We start from the raw sequence: 18,515 nt of genomic DNA on the forward strand, positions 1-18,515 counted from the left end.
GTGAGGGCAAGACTGCAGTGGAGATCAGGGAACATGATTGGGCAAGCAACACGTGGTGGTTTACCCAGGTTCGGGGCCTTCGTTGGGAGGTAACACCCCTACTCCTGCATGTCTGAAATATATGTGAAGTATGTAGCAATACAGAGTTACTCTTGAAGTCGTTTTACAGAAGGTAGTGGGGAGCTATGAGCTTCATGCCTCATGCATATGAGTGTGAGTGTGAGAGGGCGTGGGTTGCCTTTTGTGGCCGAATGGGCATGGATAGATGTATGCGTGAGTGTGTGGCTAAGGAATCGTGGGTGAGCATTTATGTGTGTGTGAGAGTGCTCGTCCCCTTGGCCAAGTAAGTGCCTTCTTGGGCAAGGGAATGACTTCCTCTCCAAGGCAGTGTTCCTTGGGTCACTTTATGCACTAGTGCGCAAGGATAAGTAACACTATACATGATGTTGCGTATGACGAGTGAACAGTGTATGCTTTATCAGCAATAGTGGCCATGGTATGGCCGCGGTATGCCGTCTTGTTGGTGTCGGGTCGATGCATCGGTTGACTCTGCGCAGCAGACCAGTTGGAGCAGCCGGATGGCGAGCCGGCCGGAGCAGCCGGGCAGCCGGACCAAGGGACGCTGGATGCCCCGATGTTCTGAAGCGTCGTATCGCCGTCTTGGGGCTACTCGGGATCATCCCGCGACATATATATTGCGAAAATATGTCTCGGTTTATTGGACAAATCGATGGACACTGAAACACAAACATTATGGTCTATTATAATTAACATCTTACACTATAAACGCACATAAAAATATGATCAATCATAAGTAACAACTTACACTACAAATACACTCAATATAATATAATAAAATATTACTACTTGTCTACTTATATTTTAACATAATTTTAAACACTATCATGCACGAATCAAGCTGGATGGGCGTAGCAACATGCACTATCAATGTTAGAGTCCTCCTAATAACCACACAATAGATTTTCAATTTCCCATTCCCCAACTCTAATTACCGAACCAAAACATTATGAGTTCTTGATCAAGGGATTATGTGGTGTTATTGTTAGGAAACATACCCCACCTAGAGGTCTCCCCTCTTTCTCCTGACCGAATAATGATGGTCATGGTTCCCTAATGGCCGTTGACCTTGGCAAGCACATATACTCCCTCCTTTTTGGTTTATAGGGCTTATCTCAAAATTTTAGTTTTTTCATTTTATAAGGCTCAATTTTATTGTTTCCCATCACATGTTCAGATTCCAAGGTGCATTAAATCATTGCATGCAAGTATTAAGAAAAAATTGACTAATGCATGTAATTTATGCATGCATGCATTGCAATTAATGCATTGGTAAACATACTTTTTTGAGAAAAACTGAGCATTAATTGGGTGCTTTTGCAAACTACAAAAAGTATTTCACCACTCACCATCTATCTTGGTTGGTGAGATTTTTGAATTGAGCCTTATAAACCGGAAAGGAGGGAGTATAGTCGTTGACCTTGGCAAGCACATATGTCGCGGTGGATGGTTATGTTCATTAACTATTATGTTTGGCACTTTTGTGTATATTGATTAGAGGCATATGTTTTTCTTAAAGAACAATCACAACCATTTTTTTTCATAATCACATCAACACATTTGCGAACTCTATAATTTGCAAGTTACATCCACAATGGATTGAATAAAATGCGCCTACAACAATTATACTTGTATCTTATATACACATTCGTCAAGCGCATTCAAAAATTAAACTTATGGTAAGTGAATACTTCCGAGTGTGACAATATGGACACCGAGCTCAACATTTTCAGCCTATGTTGACCATTTGGCCACACTAGTTGGACGCGTGCATGCAAAGTGGGGCCGCACGTGTTTTTTCCTACCTTGCCACAACATTGGGGCACGATATGCTCTCCCACTCCTCATGTATCCGCCCGACCGCCTACGCAGGTGCCGGCTCCATCGCCTCCACAACTATTCACACTCCACTTGATGGTTCATAGGACAATATGGTCATGTAAATGGTAATCCTCGTTCGTAGATATATGCCCTTTTTTGAATTGACGCTTGGACATTTTGCTTTGATTATTTCTTTTCGTTACAACATATTAGTATGAAGCATAAAACCATAGAGTTAAAAAAGGCATAAAACTGTGATATTATCAAAATGCCTATCATTAGTCATATACTTTTCACATGATCCCTTTGAGGCATCCTTTTTGTTATAATATAACTAACACTATGTTGTTACTAAACATCCAAGTTGCAAGAAACACTTTTTTTGCGGGGGTAAAGGGAGTTTTATTGCAAGATTATAGAGTTATAGTCTTGAGGCCACATATCCTCAATACATGGCGGTACTGAGCCCAACCACACAACAGTAGTTCGCTCTGTGCGGCTATAATTGGCCAGTCGATCGAAAACTCTATTTTAAGAACGACTAATCTTTAGAGGAAAAAACTCCCTGGTACCTAACAAGTCCTTTATTTCCAACACTAGGTGGCCATAAGCTGACTGCACCACCAGCGGGAGGACAGAATGTTGTATAGTTAGTGCAATGCCTTGCATTAACGCATGCAGTTCCGCCTCCAGTAAATCATTGCAGTGGAAGATAAATCGATAGGCTGCGAAAAGGATTGCTCCTTCACTGTCCCTTAGAACCATACAAGCAGCTGCAGAACCGCCGGCCTTCTGGAAGGAACCATCAACAGAAAGGGCCACCGTCCCAGCTGCCGGCGCGGGCCATGGAAGTGTGGGAGATATGCCAGCTCTCGCCGCTGGGGTGACATCCAGGGTAGACATCTTGCCTTTTAAGATTTCATCAGTTTTGAAAGAAATTGTAATTACAAACTAGTCTTGGGGTGATTCTTCGCCTCCTCCATGTTGCACACACGATGTCGTGTACAAATTTCTTCCCACCGCCGGAACGAGAGAGCAATTATGCACGCAGTCGGGGAGGCCATCTAACTCTACTAGGAAGCGCCAGTGAGGTCAATCCAATCCGGAAGGACCCATTGCCCCGTGGCTTTGCCGCGAAACTTAGCCGGCCAGTCAAATGACACGAGTGCCAATTTTGGTTGCGTATAAGTCCTAATCGATCAAATGCCACGAGTGCGCAATAGATACAAAAGTCGACAACAAACGGGGATTCCTAGTTTCGAATACAGTCGACACCATGGGCATACCAAAAATTCAGTTCCCCTGCAAAAAAAAAATCAGTTGTGATGATGTCAGTTCATCCAAATGACCCAAATTCAGCAATAGTTTCCGGGAGCATACTAGGAGTTCGGATCATCTTCCCATTTCAGTTGTGTAAATTTTTTTGCTGAACTTTTCGAAAATTTGACGAAATTTCCGCTGAAAAAGAGAACCTGGTCGCGGATTCGCGATTACCCACACTGGTGGAGGGCGACGGGCACGTCGCTCGGGAGATCCCAACAGTTCCCACTCCTCGCACCGACGCAGCCATGGCCGAGCTGCGGCACGGCACGGTGGCGGCGGCGGCGGCCCGCGCCTCCGGCTCGCCCGCGAAGCGCGACGCGGAGGCTGCCTCCGCCTCCGCCTCCTCCCCCTTCCTCTCCTCCCCACGCGGCGGCGGCGACGGCGGCAAGGACGGCGCGCTGCGCCCGCCCCCTCCACTCCACCAGAGGTACCCGCTCCCCGCCGCCGTCCGCGCCCTCCTCACGCTGGAGGACCCCCGGTCGCCCTCCGCCCCGCCCTCCTACCGGATCCTGCTCGCCGTCCTCGCCTGCGTCGCCCTCGGCGCGCTCGTCTCCGCCACCTCCGTCTGGTCGCGCCTCGTGAGTCCTCGATCCCGTCGATCTTCGCTGCGTCTCATCGGGATCCCTGATGCTTGCTTACATTCGTGTTGTTGTTGGACCCTAGAACGCGCCCTACCTGTGCCGCAAGGATGGGATTCGGCTCCAGTGCCCCGGGGTAAAGTGATGTTGATCTCAGCTTGCATCTGGGTGGATATTTGTGCGTGCAATCTGTTTTAACGTTTGTTTGTTTGGCTTGGCTTGGTGTTGTTACCGTTCAGGTGAGCAACTCTCTGTGGGAGAATCCGCATGCCGCTGCCACGTCTTGGAAGCCATGTGCCGAGCGACGCAGCGACGAGATCTCAGGCAAGTGCTGAAATTAATCGCTCTAGTAGAAATGCGATCAAAGATGTTCCATAACTGTACGGCTGTATATTCTCCATTTAATTTTTGTTGGGTGTCTTTTCCATTTATGTTGATACTACTGCAATGCAAAGTCGATATGGTGCCTGGATAGTTGATAAAATTCGATCAGGACCATAAGTAACTTGAACAGTTGGCCTGCTAGAGGCTAGACATACTAGTATATTTGGTAAGGAGATATACCATGCGTAAGTTGGCTGGCGGGAGAGATAAAAGTGAATGACTGACTTTGAGATGAGGATAAAATTATGATAGCATTTGTGAGAGCACAAGTGGAATTTTTTTTCCAACCGGGCTCACACCCCTTTCCATTAATTTTGCAATCAACGGAAATACATCAGTCTGTTCACAGGTCTGTTTAGTACCGTACCACAAAAGCTAAAGACTACCATAATGGAAATGATCGCAACAGCTAAAAGGGGACTGAAAAGGGTGGAGCGAGCTGGTGCATCATCAGGAAACCCACCGCAAGAAGATCCTATAACGGATCATCTGCCATGGGGCGAAAACCTGATGACACAAAACAAGCCACTGCCCAACTATGAAGAACAGGTTCCCAGGATAGAACTGCAAGTACACCTCGACATCTAGGCAAAAGGAACTACCACGAAACAATAAACCAGCGGGCATCAGACCCCTGTGGCCAGCCGAAACGACGAAAGTGCCCAACCGAAGATCCCAGCTAACCAATCTTGATCCCATCCCTCTCTCCCAAGAGAGGTCTGCTACGAGGAAAGGTTCTGTCCGCCAGTGCAGCTGCTGCCTGGGCCAACCTCTTCACTCCAGCTTGGAACTTTGCTTTGTCCTCGTCTTTGAGCAGCCCTGCCCAATACAACATGAACGAGCAAGCAGTGAAAACAGCCTCCAGGGGAGTGCGAGCAACATATTTATCAAAAGTAACTTTATTGCGGAGGCACCAGATCCCCCAACATATGGCAGCTACGATCATCACATAGTATTGTTCTCCCCCTGGGAAGAATTTATATAGCCAGATAAAACTTTGCCATAGGGATCGAGGGCAACAGGACGCGCCAACTGTTAAACCCAGAACCCCCCAAACGGTACGAGCAAGTGGGCAAGTAAAGACAAAGTGATTAGCCGTCTCTACATTGGTACAAAAAGAACAAGCAGGGTTCCCAGGCCACTTTCTATTGCGCATATTATCCCGTGTAAGCACAGCATTCTGGAAAAGTTGCCATAAGAAGATTTTAATCTTCAATGGAATGGCTGCTTTCCACACCCATTTATAATTGGGACCAGATAAGTTTCTTTCCAACCACTCATACATAGATTTAGTCGTATACTTCCCCTTACTACTAAATGCCCAGGAAATTGTATCTGAAGAACTGTTCAATGATAATTTTCTAGCTTCCGCAACCACCCAAGCCCACTGCTCACCCAACACACCGTTCAATCTCCGTCTGAATCCAAGGGTATAATTATTCCTAACCCAGGATATAACAGTACTCTCTTGTTCTTGGCAGATGCTAAAAAGATCAGGAAATCGATCTTTCAGGACAGTGTTCTCTATCCAAGGGTCGTGCCATACCCTGCTCAGATCTTCACTATTGATATTGACCTTTCTACCAGCCATATACGAGTCCTTGACTTTCATGATAGCCTTCCAGCAAGGAGAATCAGAAAAACGACTGCGTATATTAGCCACAGTCTTGTTTCTGAAGTATCTAGCTCTCACAATACGCTGCCATTGCCCGTCGCTAGTTTCGAGCTTCCACCACCACTTAACTAGTAGGGCAATATTCTGTTTATGTAAATCCTTGATTCCCAGCCCCCCAATATTCTTAGATCGGCAAATTCTAGCCCACTTAACCATATGATATCCATGTTTCTTGTTCTTCCTTCTCCAGAAGAATCGACGACGGTGTTTCTCTTTCTTTTCAATAAAGGTTTTATTGAAGAGGAACATCAACATAAGGAACGATGGAATCCCATCAAGGCTGGATCCCAATAAGGTTAGTCTGGCCCCAGAGGAAGCCGCATAGGCAGCCCAAGCATCAAGTTTTTTGATCAGTTTACCATCAAGGAAGTCTAGATCCGCATTCTTGAGGACGGAATGTGTTACTGGTACACCTAGGTATTTCATAGGCAAGGTGCCCACTTGGCAGCCAAACATATTCGCATATGCTAGATCGATATTGTTGTCTCCTCCAATACTAAATATCTCACTTTTTTCAAAATTAATTTTCAGCCCTGACATGAGTTCAAAGAGATAAAGCAAGAGCTTGATATTGACAGCTTTCTCAATATCATGTTCAAAACATAGCACAGTGTCATCTGCGTACTGCAGGATGCCCACCCCCTCCTCAATAAGATTGACAGCCAACCCTTTAATAAGACCATTTTTTTGAGCCGCAAGCACCATCTTAGTGAGGCAATCAGCTGCTAAATTAAAGAGGAAAGGGGAGTGAGGATCACCCTGTCTCACCCCCTTAGCACTTTGAATATAGGGCCCCACCTCATCATTGATTTTGACACTAACTGTGCCATTCTTAAGGATTTGAGATACCCACCCACACCATTTAGAATCAAACCCCCGTTTCCTATGACAGTCGAGTAAAAATTCCCAATTGACTTTGTCATAGGCTTTCTCGAAGTCAAGTTTGAGAATTACACCTACTTGTTTTTTGACATGAGTATAGTGTAAAATCTCATGTAAAGATAGAATGCCATCCACAATATGTCTCCCTTTAATAAAGGCATTTTGTTGAATACTGAACAGCTTATTTGCATATTTACTAGCCCTAATATCCATGGCTTTTGTGAGCAGTTTGTATGGGCAACGCAACAAATAGATGGGTCTATATTGTTGGATCCTCTTAGCATCAGAAGATTTAGGCAACAAGGTTATAATGCCATAATTCAGGCGTTGCACATCCAACTTGCCCTCATAGAACCAATCAAACATATGCCATAAATCCTGGGCAACCACTTCCCAGCAATGTTGATAAAACTCAACAGGAATGTCATCCGGGCCAGGTGCCCGATTAGTTTTCATGCTAAACAGAGCCTTCTTGATCTCCTCAAGGGAAAAAGGTCGGGTCAAATCATCATTGTCCTTAGGAGTAATTTTTTCCTCCTGAGACCATAGAGTTGCATCAATTTGGCAAATATTTCCAGGGGCCGGTCCAAAAAGGTTCTTATAGTATTCGGTGGCATGGGCTAATAAGTTTTTGGTTCCATCTATAACCACAGATCTGCATTCAAGGGAGATCATGGAGTTTTTCCTACGACACCCATTAGCAACCTTATGAAAAAAATCAGTGTTATTGTCTCCTTTCAATAACCACCTCTCATTAGATAGTTGATGCCAATGGAGTTCTTCTTCCACATACATATCATTGAGCTCTACTAGGATATTTAGTTTCCTAGTGTAAGCCTCACCACATAGCCCAACTTCCTCTTCGAGCTTTTCCAGCTCCTGAAGTTCAAGTTTAATAAGCTTCTTTCTAATCTTGTTGTGACCAAACAAATTAGATCCCCACCCTTTAAAGAATTTCTTGAACCTCTTCAGTTTAATGTTCAAGGAATCGATGGGGTTGTTTGTGTACACCGGCCTAGACCAAATCTCAGCCACCAGAGGAAGAAATTCTGGATTTTGAAGCCAAGCATTATCAAATTGAAAGCATCTATTTCCAGGTGCTCTAGAGGAGGCTCTCCCACTATCCAATAACAAAGGATTATGATCAGATAATTCTTTGACCAACTTAGCAACAGAAGCAAGAGGGTATAAGTCTTCCCAGTCCGGAGACATAAGCACTCTATCCAATTTTTCTAAGGTTGGGTTTTCCTGTTTATTAGACCAGGTATAGCAACCACCTGTCATGTAAATCTCCCTCAACCCAAGCAGATGTATGACAGAATTAAACACATCAGAAAAATGGGATATAGCACAAGTGGAAATGGAACCCAGAAACAAAATACCCTGTCTATGTTTCTTTCTTTAACAGGTTGTTCAAATCTTGTTACCCCTTTTTTGCACCTGTAACATACGAGCTTTCTTCATGAAACCATAATCCATGTTGCTTCCTCTTGGGGATAAGGAGTTCTCTACATAGCTTGACTAAGATTGAAGTGAAACTGTTTGGGTACCCTATCCTCTGTTTCTGTTCATCATGATAGCTTAAGAAAAATACAAAAACCATTCACCTGAAACCATGGTTGCATCCTGATGAGTATCAATTTTGTCTTCTCTCTACTATTCTGCAGATCTTGTGTCAGAGAACGAAACGTCTGGGTATATTTTTATTCATGCTGAGGGTGGATTAAACCAGCAACGCATAGCTGTACGTACGTGCCCTATTCACATTTATCAGTTTATTGAACCTTTTTTGGCCTTAATAACACATGTTTATTATTACTATTATGTTATTTCCATGCTTCGGTTTCAATTCAAAGGACATAGATTTAATGATTTGTTATGCAACATTTGCTTATGTAGTAAATGTTACCTTGCCCAAGTTGTATCGAATACTGTCAGTTAATTGCACTACTTGATATATTTGCAGATATGCAATGCTGTTGCAATCGCTAAGATAATGAACGCCACACTTATTTTGCCTGTGCTGAAGCAGGATCAAATATGGAAAGATCAAACGTAAGTGATAATTCTGATTTCCTTTTGAATGGACTCCTGCTTGCTTATGCCCCTTTCTAACTTGTATCCATTATCATGTTGGCTCCTGGCAAAAGTGTTTAATATTTGGCAACCTTGTATGTTCAGGAAATTTGAAGATATCTTCGATGTAGATCATTTTATAAATTATTTGAAGGATGATGTGCGCATTGTTCGAGATATTCCTGACTGGTTCACAGAAAAAGATGAGCTGTTCACCAGTATAAGGTTAGTTTCTTCATTTCATCTTTTGGTCTGTCTTAGCTGCCTTCAGTTTGAAAGCTTGATGCTAAAGTTTAAACACATGAATGGTGTTCATCTTTAAAGCATTGTTTTCTTTTGTTAAAATCGACACTAATATTGTTAGAGGGAACAATTACTCTTGGAGTGTATTAATATGAACAAGCCAACTAGGTGACTTCGGCTGCTTGTTTGTGCTCTGCAGTTTCTTTTACAAACTTACGTATGCATTTCTCATGTTTGTTATATTGCTATGCAAGAAATTGCTAATTCAACAACAGTCAACAAGTATAAGTCTGCTTGTCCAATTCAGATTATTATATTGGATGCCGTGAGTTCTGAGGGTGCGAGGGGATCACAGTGTTTTTTTGCTTCTGCTCATTCCACTTTGTGACATTTTTATCAATCATTAGATAATTTAGCCATGCTGGTTGATACTGCAATCCCAGTTCATTATAGCGGTTTGAACTACAGTAGCTGCTGTCATATGTGTTATTCATAATTAGTTGGCACTGGTACATTGTGTGGCATGATAGTTTGCTGGCTGACATAGCTATAGTTCCTTTTATTTGCAACCTGGGTTATCAACATTCAATACATCTGGTCTGTCTGCTGGATAAGATTTTTCGTGGTGATTAAATTCTGTCAATTTCTGTGACTATTGCCTGTGAAATTTTGTTAAATGTCAGTACTGCCAGCTGCAAAATGGTGCCTATTTCTACATTTACTTCATGGTTAGATAAATGTGCTTATGTATGTTTCTTTGTTTTTGCTTGCTGATGTTGTTTTTATTTCGTGCCAACATATTGTCATACTTAATTGTAACGTCTGTAATTATTTATGTTGATTTTAACAGACGTACTGTAAAAAATATCCCAAAATATGCACCAGCGCAGTTTTATGTTGATAATGTACTTCCAAGGATCAAAGAGAAAAAGATAATGTCTATCAAGCCATTCGTTGATAGATTGGGGTAAGTCTTCACATCATTTTATGAAGATATTTTCATGGCTTTATCTGATCATATATCTTCAGATTTGTTACATAGTACTCCCTCCGTTCCTAAATATTTGTCTTTCTAGAGTTTTCAACAAATGACCATATACGAAGTAAAATGAGTGAATCTACACTCTAAAATGTGTCTATATACATCCGTATGTGGTAATCCATTTGAAATCCCCAAAGACAAATATTTAGGAACGGAGGGAGTAATTGCTTAGCCCTGTGACTAAATCTTCACATTAGAGTCTTTGTGGTCAAGTCTATTGCTCCCTATTACCCCTCTCCCCCTTGGCTAGAACTTGTGGCATACATTAATGTGGTGCAAAAACTTGGCTCGGACGTGCAAATACGGTGCAAATCTCGTTTGTATACGGCTGCGATGCTGACAAGGCATGGCAGCGTGGCATAGGGCCCGCCGTCAGTGACTGCAAAAAAAAAACCTTGGTTTACTATTATTATTTTCTCATGAAAAGGCTCCTGTGTGATATGTGGCATCTGGTGGGTCCCACTTGTCCGTAAAACATCACTAATTTTATTAGAATGAAAAATAATCCGCCAAGGGATTCGTACCAGTGATTTCAGCCTAAACGATGTGCGCAGCTAACCATCCGCAAAGAGCTCACATCACGTCATTGAAGCATACGGAGGTCTTATATCTTTGAATTAAGTAATAACATAACTAAAGAATTTTAATCGTAAGTGTTACGCTCATGGGGTTTCAAGCTAGCTACCCAGGTAAAACAATTAGGAGGGCGTGCCACTCCAACTATGTACTCTCATGTGTAAATATAATTGTTACAGTTTATGTCTAACAGAACGTTCTCCTGGGCTACAATTTATGTTTTTTTTTCACTTTTCGAAAGTTGTAAAGAAATGTAAATTGTAATTATAAATAATGTACATATAAATAGAATATATTAGACTAAAAAGTGCTCATATATTAATTTTAAGAAATCTATCAAATTAAATTATGAATTAATTGTATGATTAAAAAGTTTTTCATATTAAATAAAATATCAAAGTAATTTTAGAAAATATGTGTATTTAAAAAATTATCATGTCAGTTCCAAAAATTACAAGTTTTTTTATAAAATATTCATGTTGTATATAAAATTGTGCAAGCTTTAATGTTTTAATGTTGGTTTAATAAAATTTGTGTGTTTTCTAAAAATTAGATATGTATTATGAAATTAATATAAATATATGTGCAAAAAGTTAGCTTAGTGTGCCTCGGACTACAGGTTCTCAAATGAAAACGTATTTACAATTATGCGTACACTTATAGTTTACATTTTGTGGGGCTAAAAAGAAGGAAATAAAAAAACTAACATGTTTAAACTGTTGTATAAAGCTTAACAATCCTGTTAAGGCACGAAATGCCGTTTGTTCTATAGTATTTGCTAGGTCCTCCTCGTGGTAACTGTCAGGTTGCTGGCATGAAATCCCACGGCTGTATTTTTTTTTTTTGAATTAGAATTCTTAGTTTTGTTATTTAACAAAGATATAAAGGCTGAGTAACAACTGTTATCTGCTGTGTTGGCTAGCCGTGCTCTCGGCTGACTATACCTCAACGGGTCGAATCCTTGCCCGACTCCTATTTTTCTTTCTATATAATACTAATAAAATTTGTGATGTTTGGCTGATAGGTGGTGGGACCACCCAATGCCACACGCAGATACTGTGTGTACACCTGATCAGGGGCCTTTACGTGAGAAAAAAATGAGAAATAAAAATTTAAGGTTTTTATTGCAAAAGAGAACACCACACGCCCAATCTTCACCATATGGTCACTGACAGCGGGCCCTATGCCACGCTGTCATGCCTCGTCAGCTTCGCTGACGTATATAAACGAGATTTGCACCATATTTGCACGTTCAAGCCAAGTTTTTGCACTACTTTAATGTATGCCGCAAGTTCTAGCACTAAAGTGACCGTTTACGCCAAGTTCTAGCACTACCGGTGTAATTGACTCTTTATTAATTCCTTGCTACTTTGTACACGACTTGTGACCATAGTGTAATGTAAACTCATCATTTCAGGTATGATAATGTTCCAATGAAGATAAACCGGCTCAGATGTAGAGTTAATTATCACGCCTTAAAGTTTCTACCTGGCATTGAAGAGATGGCTGACAAACTAGCAACAAGGATGCGGAATCGAACTGGGAATGTAAATCCATACATGTAAGTGTAGCTCATGATCTTCAGAGTAACCTGCCCTGGAGTTGGCAATTTTTTACATATCTCACGCTGTTATTCCTGCTTTTGAAGGGCTCTTCATCTTAGATTCGAGAAAGGAATGGTGGGTTTATCCTTTTGTGATTTTGCTGGAACCAGAGAGGAGAAAGCAATGATGGCTGAATATAGACAGAAACAATGGCCAAGACGCTTCAAGGTGATATACTAATGTGAATTGTCTAGACAAATGATTTTAGCCTGAAGAGAACAAGGTCAGAGTAGAGTAGTTACATATATTTCTCTTGTATATATGCAGAATGGATCTCACCTTTGGTCTTTAGTACTGGAAAAGAGAAAAGAAGGCCGCTGCCCGCTTGAGCCTGGGGAAATAGGTTTCATTCTGCGTGCAATGGGATATACAAAGGAGACTCAGATATATGTTGCATCAGGACAAGTGTATGGTGGAAACAATAGAATGGCGCCACTGAGGAATATGTTCCCCAATTTGGTAGGTGTTCCACTGCAAATCCTGTTTGTTGCCTTCAAACTTCAAAGTGCCTTTATATGGACATACACGAAACTACAGATTCAGAAAGGAAACTGAGACAGTTACCTATGGATGGGCAAGCAACCATTAGCAGGTGGATTTGTTGTAGAGACAACTGACCCATTATCTTTGTTCCTTGCAGGTTACCAAAGAAGATCTCGCAAGCAAGGAGGAGATAGAGCATTTCAAGAAGCATGTAACCAGCCTTGCTGCATTGGACTTCCTGGTATGCCTGAAGTCGGATGTGTTCGTCATGACCCATGGCGGCAATTTTGCGAAGCTGATCATTGGCTTCCGGCGCTATATGGGGCGACATAGGCTCAAGTCTATCAAGCCGGACAAGGGGCTCATGTCGAAGTTCTTCGGCGACCCCTACATGCCATGGGCGACTTTCGTGGAGGATGTGATGATCACTCACCAGACACGAACAGGCCTCCCCGAGGCCACCTTCCCGCACTATGACCTCTGGGAGAACCCTCTCTCCCATTGCATGTGTAGAGCATAAACTATATAGACTACAAGTGATTGTGCATAGCTTAATTAATTCCTTTGTTCATACAGATCCATCCTATAACTGTAAGTTCATATAACTATTTTTTTTCACGTCCAGTTTTGTTTGTGTAGAGTTTTTCATCTAGAAACACTACATGTATATGAAAGTTCAGCTGATGCATATGAATTTCCCAAAAATAGTTTGTGCATAATAATTACATGATTGAACAAACAATTTTCACTTCAACGGTGTAGTTACAGAGATTTAGGGCCTGTTCGGAGTCCCTCCCGCTCCGTGACTCCGCTCCCTGAGCAGCCCAAGCCGCAGTTCAAATTTATGGAGCAGCGAAACGGATACTCCGCGGATCCTTGGATTTGGCGGAGCTGGTGGTTTCCCGAACAGCTCCTTAATCAAATCAAATACAGTTGACATGATTCATTCATTGATGAACTGACCATGAAACCCAAGAATGCTATCCTTCAGCAGAACAAATAATTTCTGAAGAACAGCTAGTTGGACATTTGTACTACAACTTGCCGAACGTCGAGCCTCTTTGCTTTAGAGTTTATTTAGGGTCGAGCCTCTTTGCTTTAGAGTTTATTTAGGCTCGACGTACAGCGTGCGCCTGCACATAGGGCACGTCTTGCTCTCCACGAGGACGCTCTCCAAGCACGCGCCATGGAAGACGTGGGGCTTGCCGCACCCGGGCCACGCGGCGAGGTCGTCGCCCTCGAGCAGCTGCAAGCAGATGGGGCAATCCTCCCCGGCGGCGACAACCCTCCTTCGCTTTACTGGCCGCTCACCGGCGTCCATATCATCGTCGGCTTCGTCTTTATCATGGTCGCGCCGCATCGGCTCTGGCAGGTGCAATTCCATGCCGGTGAAGCGCACGGGCCACGGTTCCTCCACCATGTCCTCCAGCGCGGGGCGCATCCACTCCATGCGCTCGGGCGCGTAGTACGACCTCCGGAGCATGCCGTCGACGTCATCGACGAACAACGACCTCTGGAGGATGCCGACGTCGACGAACACCTTGACGCGGGACATATGGTGCTCCACGTGGCCGATGCGGGGCGTCCAGGCAGGAGGGCCTTTAGTCCCGGTTGGTAACACCAACCGGGACCAAAAGGCATCCACGCGTCAGCTGCTCAGGACCTGGTTTTTTTGTTTTTTTGAGGGGGGGTGGGGTGGGGTGATGTCTACTATGCAACTTTATTTTTGTAGACACGTGTTGGGTCTCCAAGTGCAGAGTGTTGTAGGACAGTAGAAATTTTCCCTCAAGTGGATGGTCTAAGGTTTATCAATCCGTGAGAGGTGTAGGATGAAGATGGTCTCTCTCAAACGACCCTGCAACCAAATATAAGAAATCTCTTGTGTCCCCAACACACCCAATACAATGGCAAATTGTATAGGTGCACTAGTTCGGCAAAGAGATGGTGATAAAAATGTAATATGGATGGTAGAAATATATTTTTATAATCTGAATAAATAAAAACAGCAAGTTAGCAAATAGTAAAGGGGCACAAAAACGATATTGCAATGCTTGAAAATGAGGCCTAGGGTCCGTACTTTCACTAGTGCAATCTCTCAACAATGCTAATATAATTTGATCATATAACTGTCCCTCAACGTGTAACGAAGAATCACTCCAAAGTTCCTATCTAGCGGAGAACATAAGACATAATTGTTTGTAGGGTACGAAACCACCTCAAAACTATTCTTTCCGATCAATCTATCCTAGAGTTCGTACTAAAATAACACGAGGCTATTCTTTCCGATCGATCTAACCAAAAGTTCGTACTAAAATAACACCAAAAAAATTCATATTCTTAATATTCAATCCAACACAAAGAATTTCAAAGAGTGCTCCAAGATTTCTACCGGAGAAATAAAGACAAGAACGTGCATCAACCCTTATGCGTAGATTACCCCAATGTCACCTCGGGAATCCGCGAGTTGAGTGCCAAAACATATATCAAGTGAATCAATACGATACCCCATTGTCACCATGAGTATTCAATTGCAAGACATATATCAAGTGCTCTCAAATCCATAAAAGTATTCAATCCGATAACAACAAAATCTCAAAGGGAAAAACTCAATTCATCACAACAAGATAGAGAGGGGAAAACACCATATGATCCGACTATATTAACAAAGCCCGCGATACATCAAGATCGTGACATCTCAAGAACAAGAGAGAGAGAGAAAGAGAGAGAGAGAGAGAGAGAGAGAGAGAGAGAGAGAGAGAGAGAGAGATTAAACACATAGCTACTAGTACAAACCTTCAGCCCCGAGGGTGGACTACTCCCTCCTCATCGTGGTGGCCGCTGGGATGATGAAGATGGCCACCGGAGATAATTCCCCCTCCGGCAGGATGCTGGAACGGGGTCTAGATTGGTTTTTGGCGGCTACAGAGCCTTGCGGCGGCGGAACTTCTGATCTAGGTTAACCCCAAGGGTTTTTGGAATATTTGGGAATTTATAGGGCAAAGAGGGGGTGCGGGAGGCCACTGAGGTGGGCACAACCCACTGGGCGTGCCTGGGCCCCCAGGCGCGCCCTGGTGGGTTGTGCCCCCTCGGGGACCCCACAGATGCTGCTCTGGCCCATCGAGAGTCTTCTGGTCCATAAAAAATCCACAAAAAGTTTCGCGGTGTTTGGACTCCGTTTGATACTGATTTCCCGCGATGTAAAAAACATGCAAAAAACAGCAACTGGCACTTGGTTCTATGCCAATAGGTTATTACCAAAAAATGATTATAAAACATCCAAGAATGATAATATAATAGCATGGAACAATCAAAAATTATAGATACGTTGGAGATGTATCAGCATCCCCAAGCTTAATTCCTGCTCGTCCTAGAGTAGGTAAATGATAAAAAGAGAATTTTTGATGTGGAATGCTGCCTATCATGTCATCTCATATTATTATCTTTGCATCATGGACTTCCGAACTTTTATATGGTTCAAAGCAATAGTCTAGTTTTGACACGAGGACTTAAATACACAAGCATATCAACAAGCAACCATGTCTTTCAAAATATCAATGCTAAAATAAGTTATCCCTAGCCCAACATGCTCAACCATTGATCCATTCATGAAACACACTCGCATATTAGCTACACCCAGTGCTCAAGTATGATCATAGTGCCCCCTAGTTGGTGCTTTATAAGAGAATATGGAGACTCAAAATAAAAATTGCATAAAGTAAAAGAAAGGCCCTTCGCAGAGGGAAGTAGGGATTTATAGAGGTGTCAGAGCTCAAAGCGAAAATTGAGAGATAAAAACATTTTGAGAGGCATACTTTTCCCACCAAAGAAAACGACTTAGAGCTCTCAACACTTTTCATGCTAGATATATAATAGGCGGTTCCCAAACAGAAAATAAAGTTTATTCCTTTTTCCACCATACTTTCACTTTCCATGGCTAACCGTATCCACGGGTGCCCTCCATACCAAGACTTTCCAAGGAATTTATTATTTGACAACATAAAGTAAATTCATTTTTCATTTCAGGACTGAGCATCCCTAATACCTTTGCCTTACTCTCGTGCAATGACAAGTGAATAAACACTCATCGTGAGAACAACCCATATAGCATGGAAAATATTGGCCACCTCACCCCGCCTCGCAAGCGGTACGAGCACACAAAAGAGAAATTTATTTTGAAATTAGAGATGACACATACAAATTTGCTTAGAACGACAAAAGAATACCGCATATAGGTAGGTATAGTGGACTCATGTGGCAAAACTGGTTTAAAGGATTTTAGATGCACAAGTAGTGATCATACTTAGTGCAAAATGCCTCGTGTCCATCCCGGACTACTTCTTATTTTCCTATTTTCTTAAATATTCCAAAATGGAGAAAAATTGCTACTAGAACTGTTTTGGAGTCGGTTTACTTACCGTATTATGTCTACTACACAACCTTCTTCTTATAGACGTTGTTGGGCCTCCAATTGCAGAGGTTTATAGGACAATACAAAATTTCCCTCAAGTGGATGACCTAAGGTTTATCAATCCGTGGGAGGCGTAGGATGAAGATGGTCTCTCTCAAACAACCCTGCAACCAAATAACAAAGAGTCTCTTGTGTCCCCAACACACCCAATACAATGGCAAATTGTATAGGTGCACTAGTTCGGCGAAGAGATGGTGATACAAGTGCAATATGGATGGTAGATAAAGGTTTTTGTAATCTGAAATAATTAAAACAACAAGGTAACTAATGATAAAAGTGAGCGTAAACGGTATTGCAATGCTAGGAAACAAGGCCTAGGGTTCATACTTTCACTAGTGCAAGTTCTCTCAACAATAATAACATAATTGGATCATATAACTATCCCTCAACATGCAACAAAGAGTCACTCCAAAGTCACTAATAGCCGAGAACAAACGAAGAGATTATTGTAGGGTATGAAACCACCTCAAAGTTATCCTTTCTGATCAATCTATTCAAGAGTCTGTAGTAAAATAACAGGAAGCTATTCTTTCCGTTCAATCTATCATAGAGTTCGTACTAGAATAACACCTTAAGATACAAATCAACCAAAACCCTAATGTCACCTAGATACTCCAATGTCACCTCAAGTATCCGTGGGTATGATTATACGATATGCATCACACAATCTCAGATTCATCTATTCAACCAACATAAAGAACTTCAAAGAGTGCCCCAAAGTTTCTACCAGAGAATCAAGACGAAAACGTGTGCCAACCCCTATGCATAAGTTCACTGAACCTGCAAGTTGATCACCAAAACATACATCAAGTAGATCACGTGAATATCCCATTGTCACCACAGATAAGCACGAGAAGACATACATCAAGTGTTCTCATATCCTTAAAGACTCAATCCGACAAGATAACTTCAAGGGAAAAACTCAATTCATCACAAGAGAGTAGAGGGGGAGAAACATCATAAGATCCAACTATAATAGCAAAGCTTGCGATACATCAAGATCGTATCACCTCAAGAACACGAGAGAGAGAGAGAGAGGGAGAGAGAGAGAGAGAGAGAGAGAGAGAGATCAAACACATAGCTACTGGTACATACCCTCAGCCCCGAGGGTGAACTACTCCCTCCTCGTCATGGAGAGCGCCGGGATGATGAAGATGGCCACCGGTGATGGATTCCACCTCCGGCAGGGTGCCGGAACAGGCTCCCGAGAGGTTTTTGGTGGCTACAGAGGCTTGCGGCAGTGGAACTCCCGATCTATGGTGTTCCTCGATGTTTTTGGGGT

General features: G+C 42.5%; 1 protein-coding gene across 1 annotated transcript; it reads left to right on the plus strand.

Moving 5' to 3' along the window:
* Positions 1-3,388: 3,388 nt before the first annotated feature.
* LOC123159676 (protein PECTIC ARABINOGALACTAN SYNTHESIS-RELATED) lies at positions 3,389-13,383 on the plus strand. The gene is made up of 11 exons (XM_044577497.1): positions 3,389-3,800; positions 3,886-3,936; positions 4,040-4,124; positions 8,409-8,485; positions 8,708-8,796; positions 8,923-9,042; positions 9,911-10,027; positions 12,096-12,239; positions 12,327-12,450; positions 12,550-12,741; positions 12,923-13,383. The coding sequence occupies exons 1-11, from the start codon at positions 3,468-3,470 to the stop codon at positions 13,283-13,285; spliced, it is 1,695 nt and encodes a 564-aa protein (XP_044433432.1). The 5' UTR covers positions 3,389-3,467; the 3' UTR covers positions 13,286-13,383.
* The last annotated feature ends 5,132 nt before the right edge of the window (positions 13,384-18,515 follow it).

The sequence above is a fragment of the Triticum aestivum genome, chromosome 7B, assembly GCF_018294505.1.
Source record: "Triticum aestivum cultivar Chinese Spring chromosome 7B, IWGSC CS RefSeq v2.1, whole genome shotgun sequence".
NCBI classification, from domain to species: Eukaryota; Viridiplantae; Streptophyta; class Magnoliopsida; order Poales; family Poaceae; genus Triticum; species Triticum aestivum.

What these genes read in the sequence shown, in the direction of transcription:
- LOC123159676 (XM_044577497.1), top strand. Translation starts at nt 3,468, where the DNA reads ATGGCCGAGCTGCGGCACGGCACGGTGGCGGCGGCGGCGGCCCGCGCC. An exon ending in CCTCCGTCTGGTCGCGCCTC is followed by an intron (nt 3,801 to 3,885) that starts GTGAGTCCTCGA and finishes GTTGGACCCTAG; the next exon opens with AACGCGCCCTACCTGTGCCG. An exon ending in AATGGCCAAGACGCTTCAAG is followed by an intron (nt 12,451 to 12,549) that starts GTGATATACTAA and finishes GTATATATGCAG; the next exon opens with AATGGATCTCACCTTTGGTC.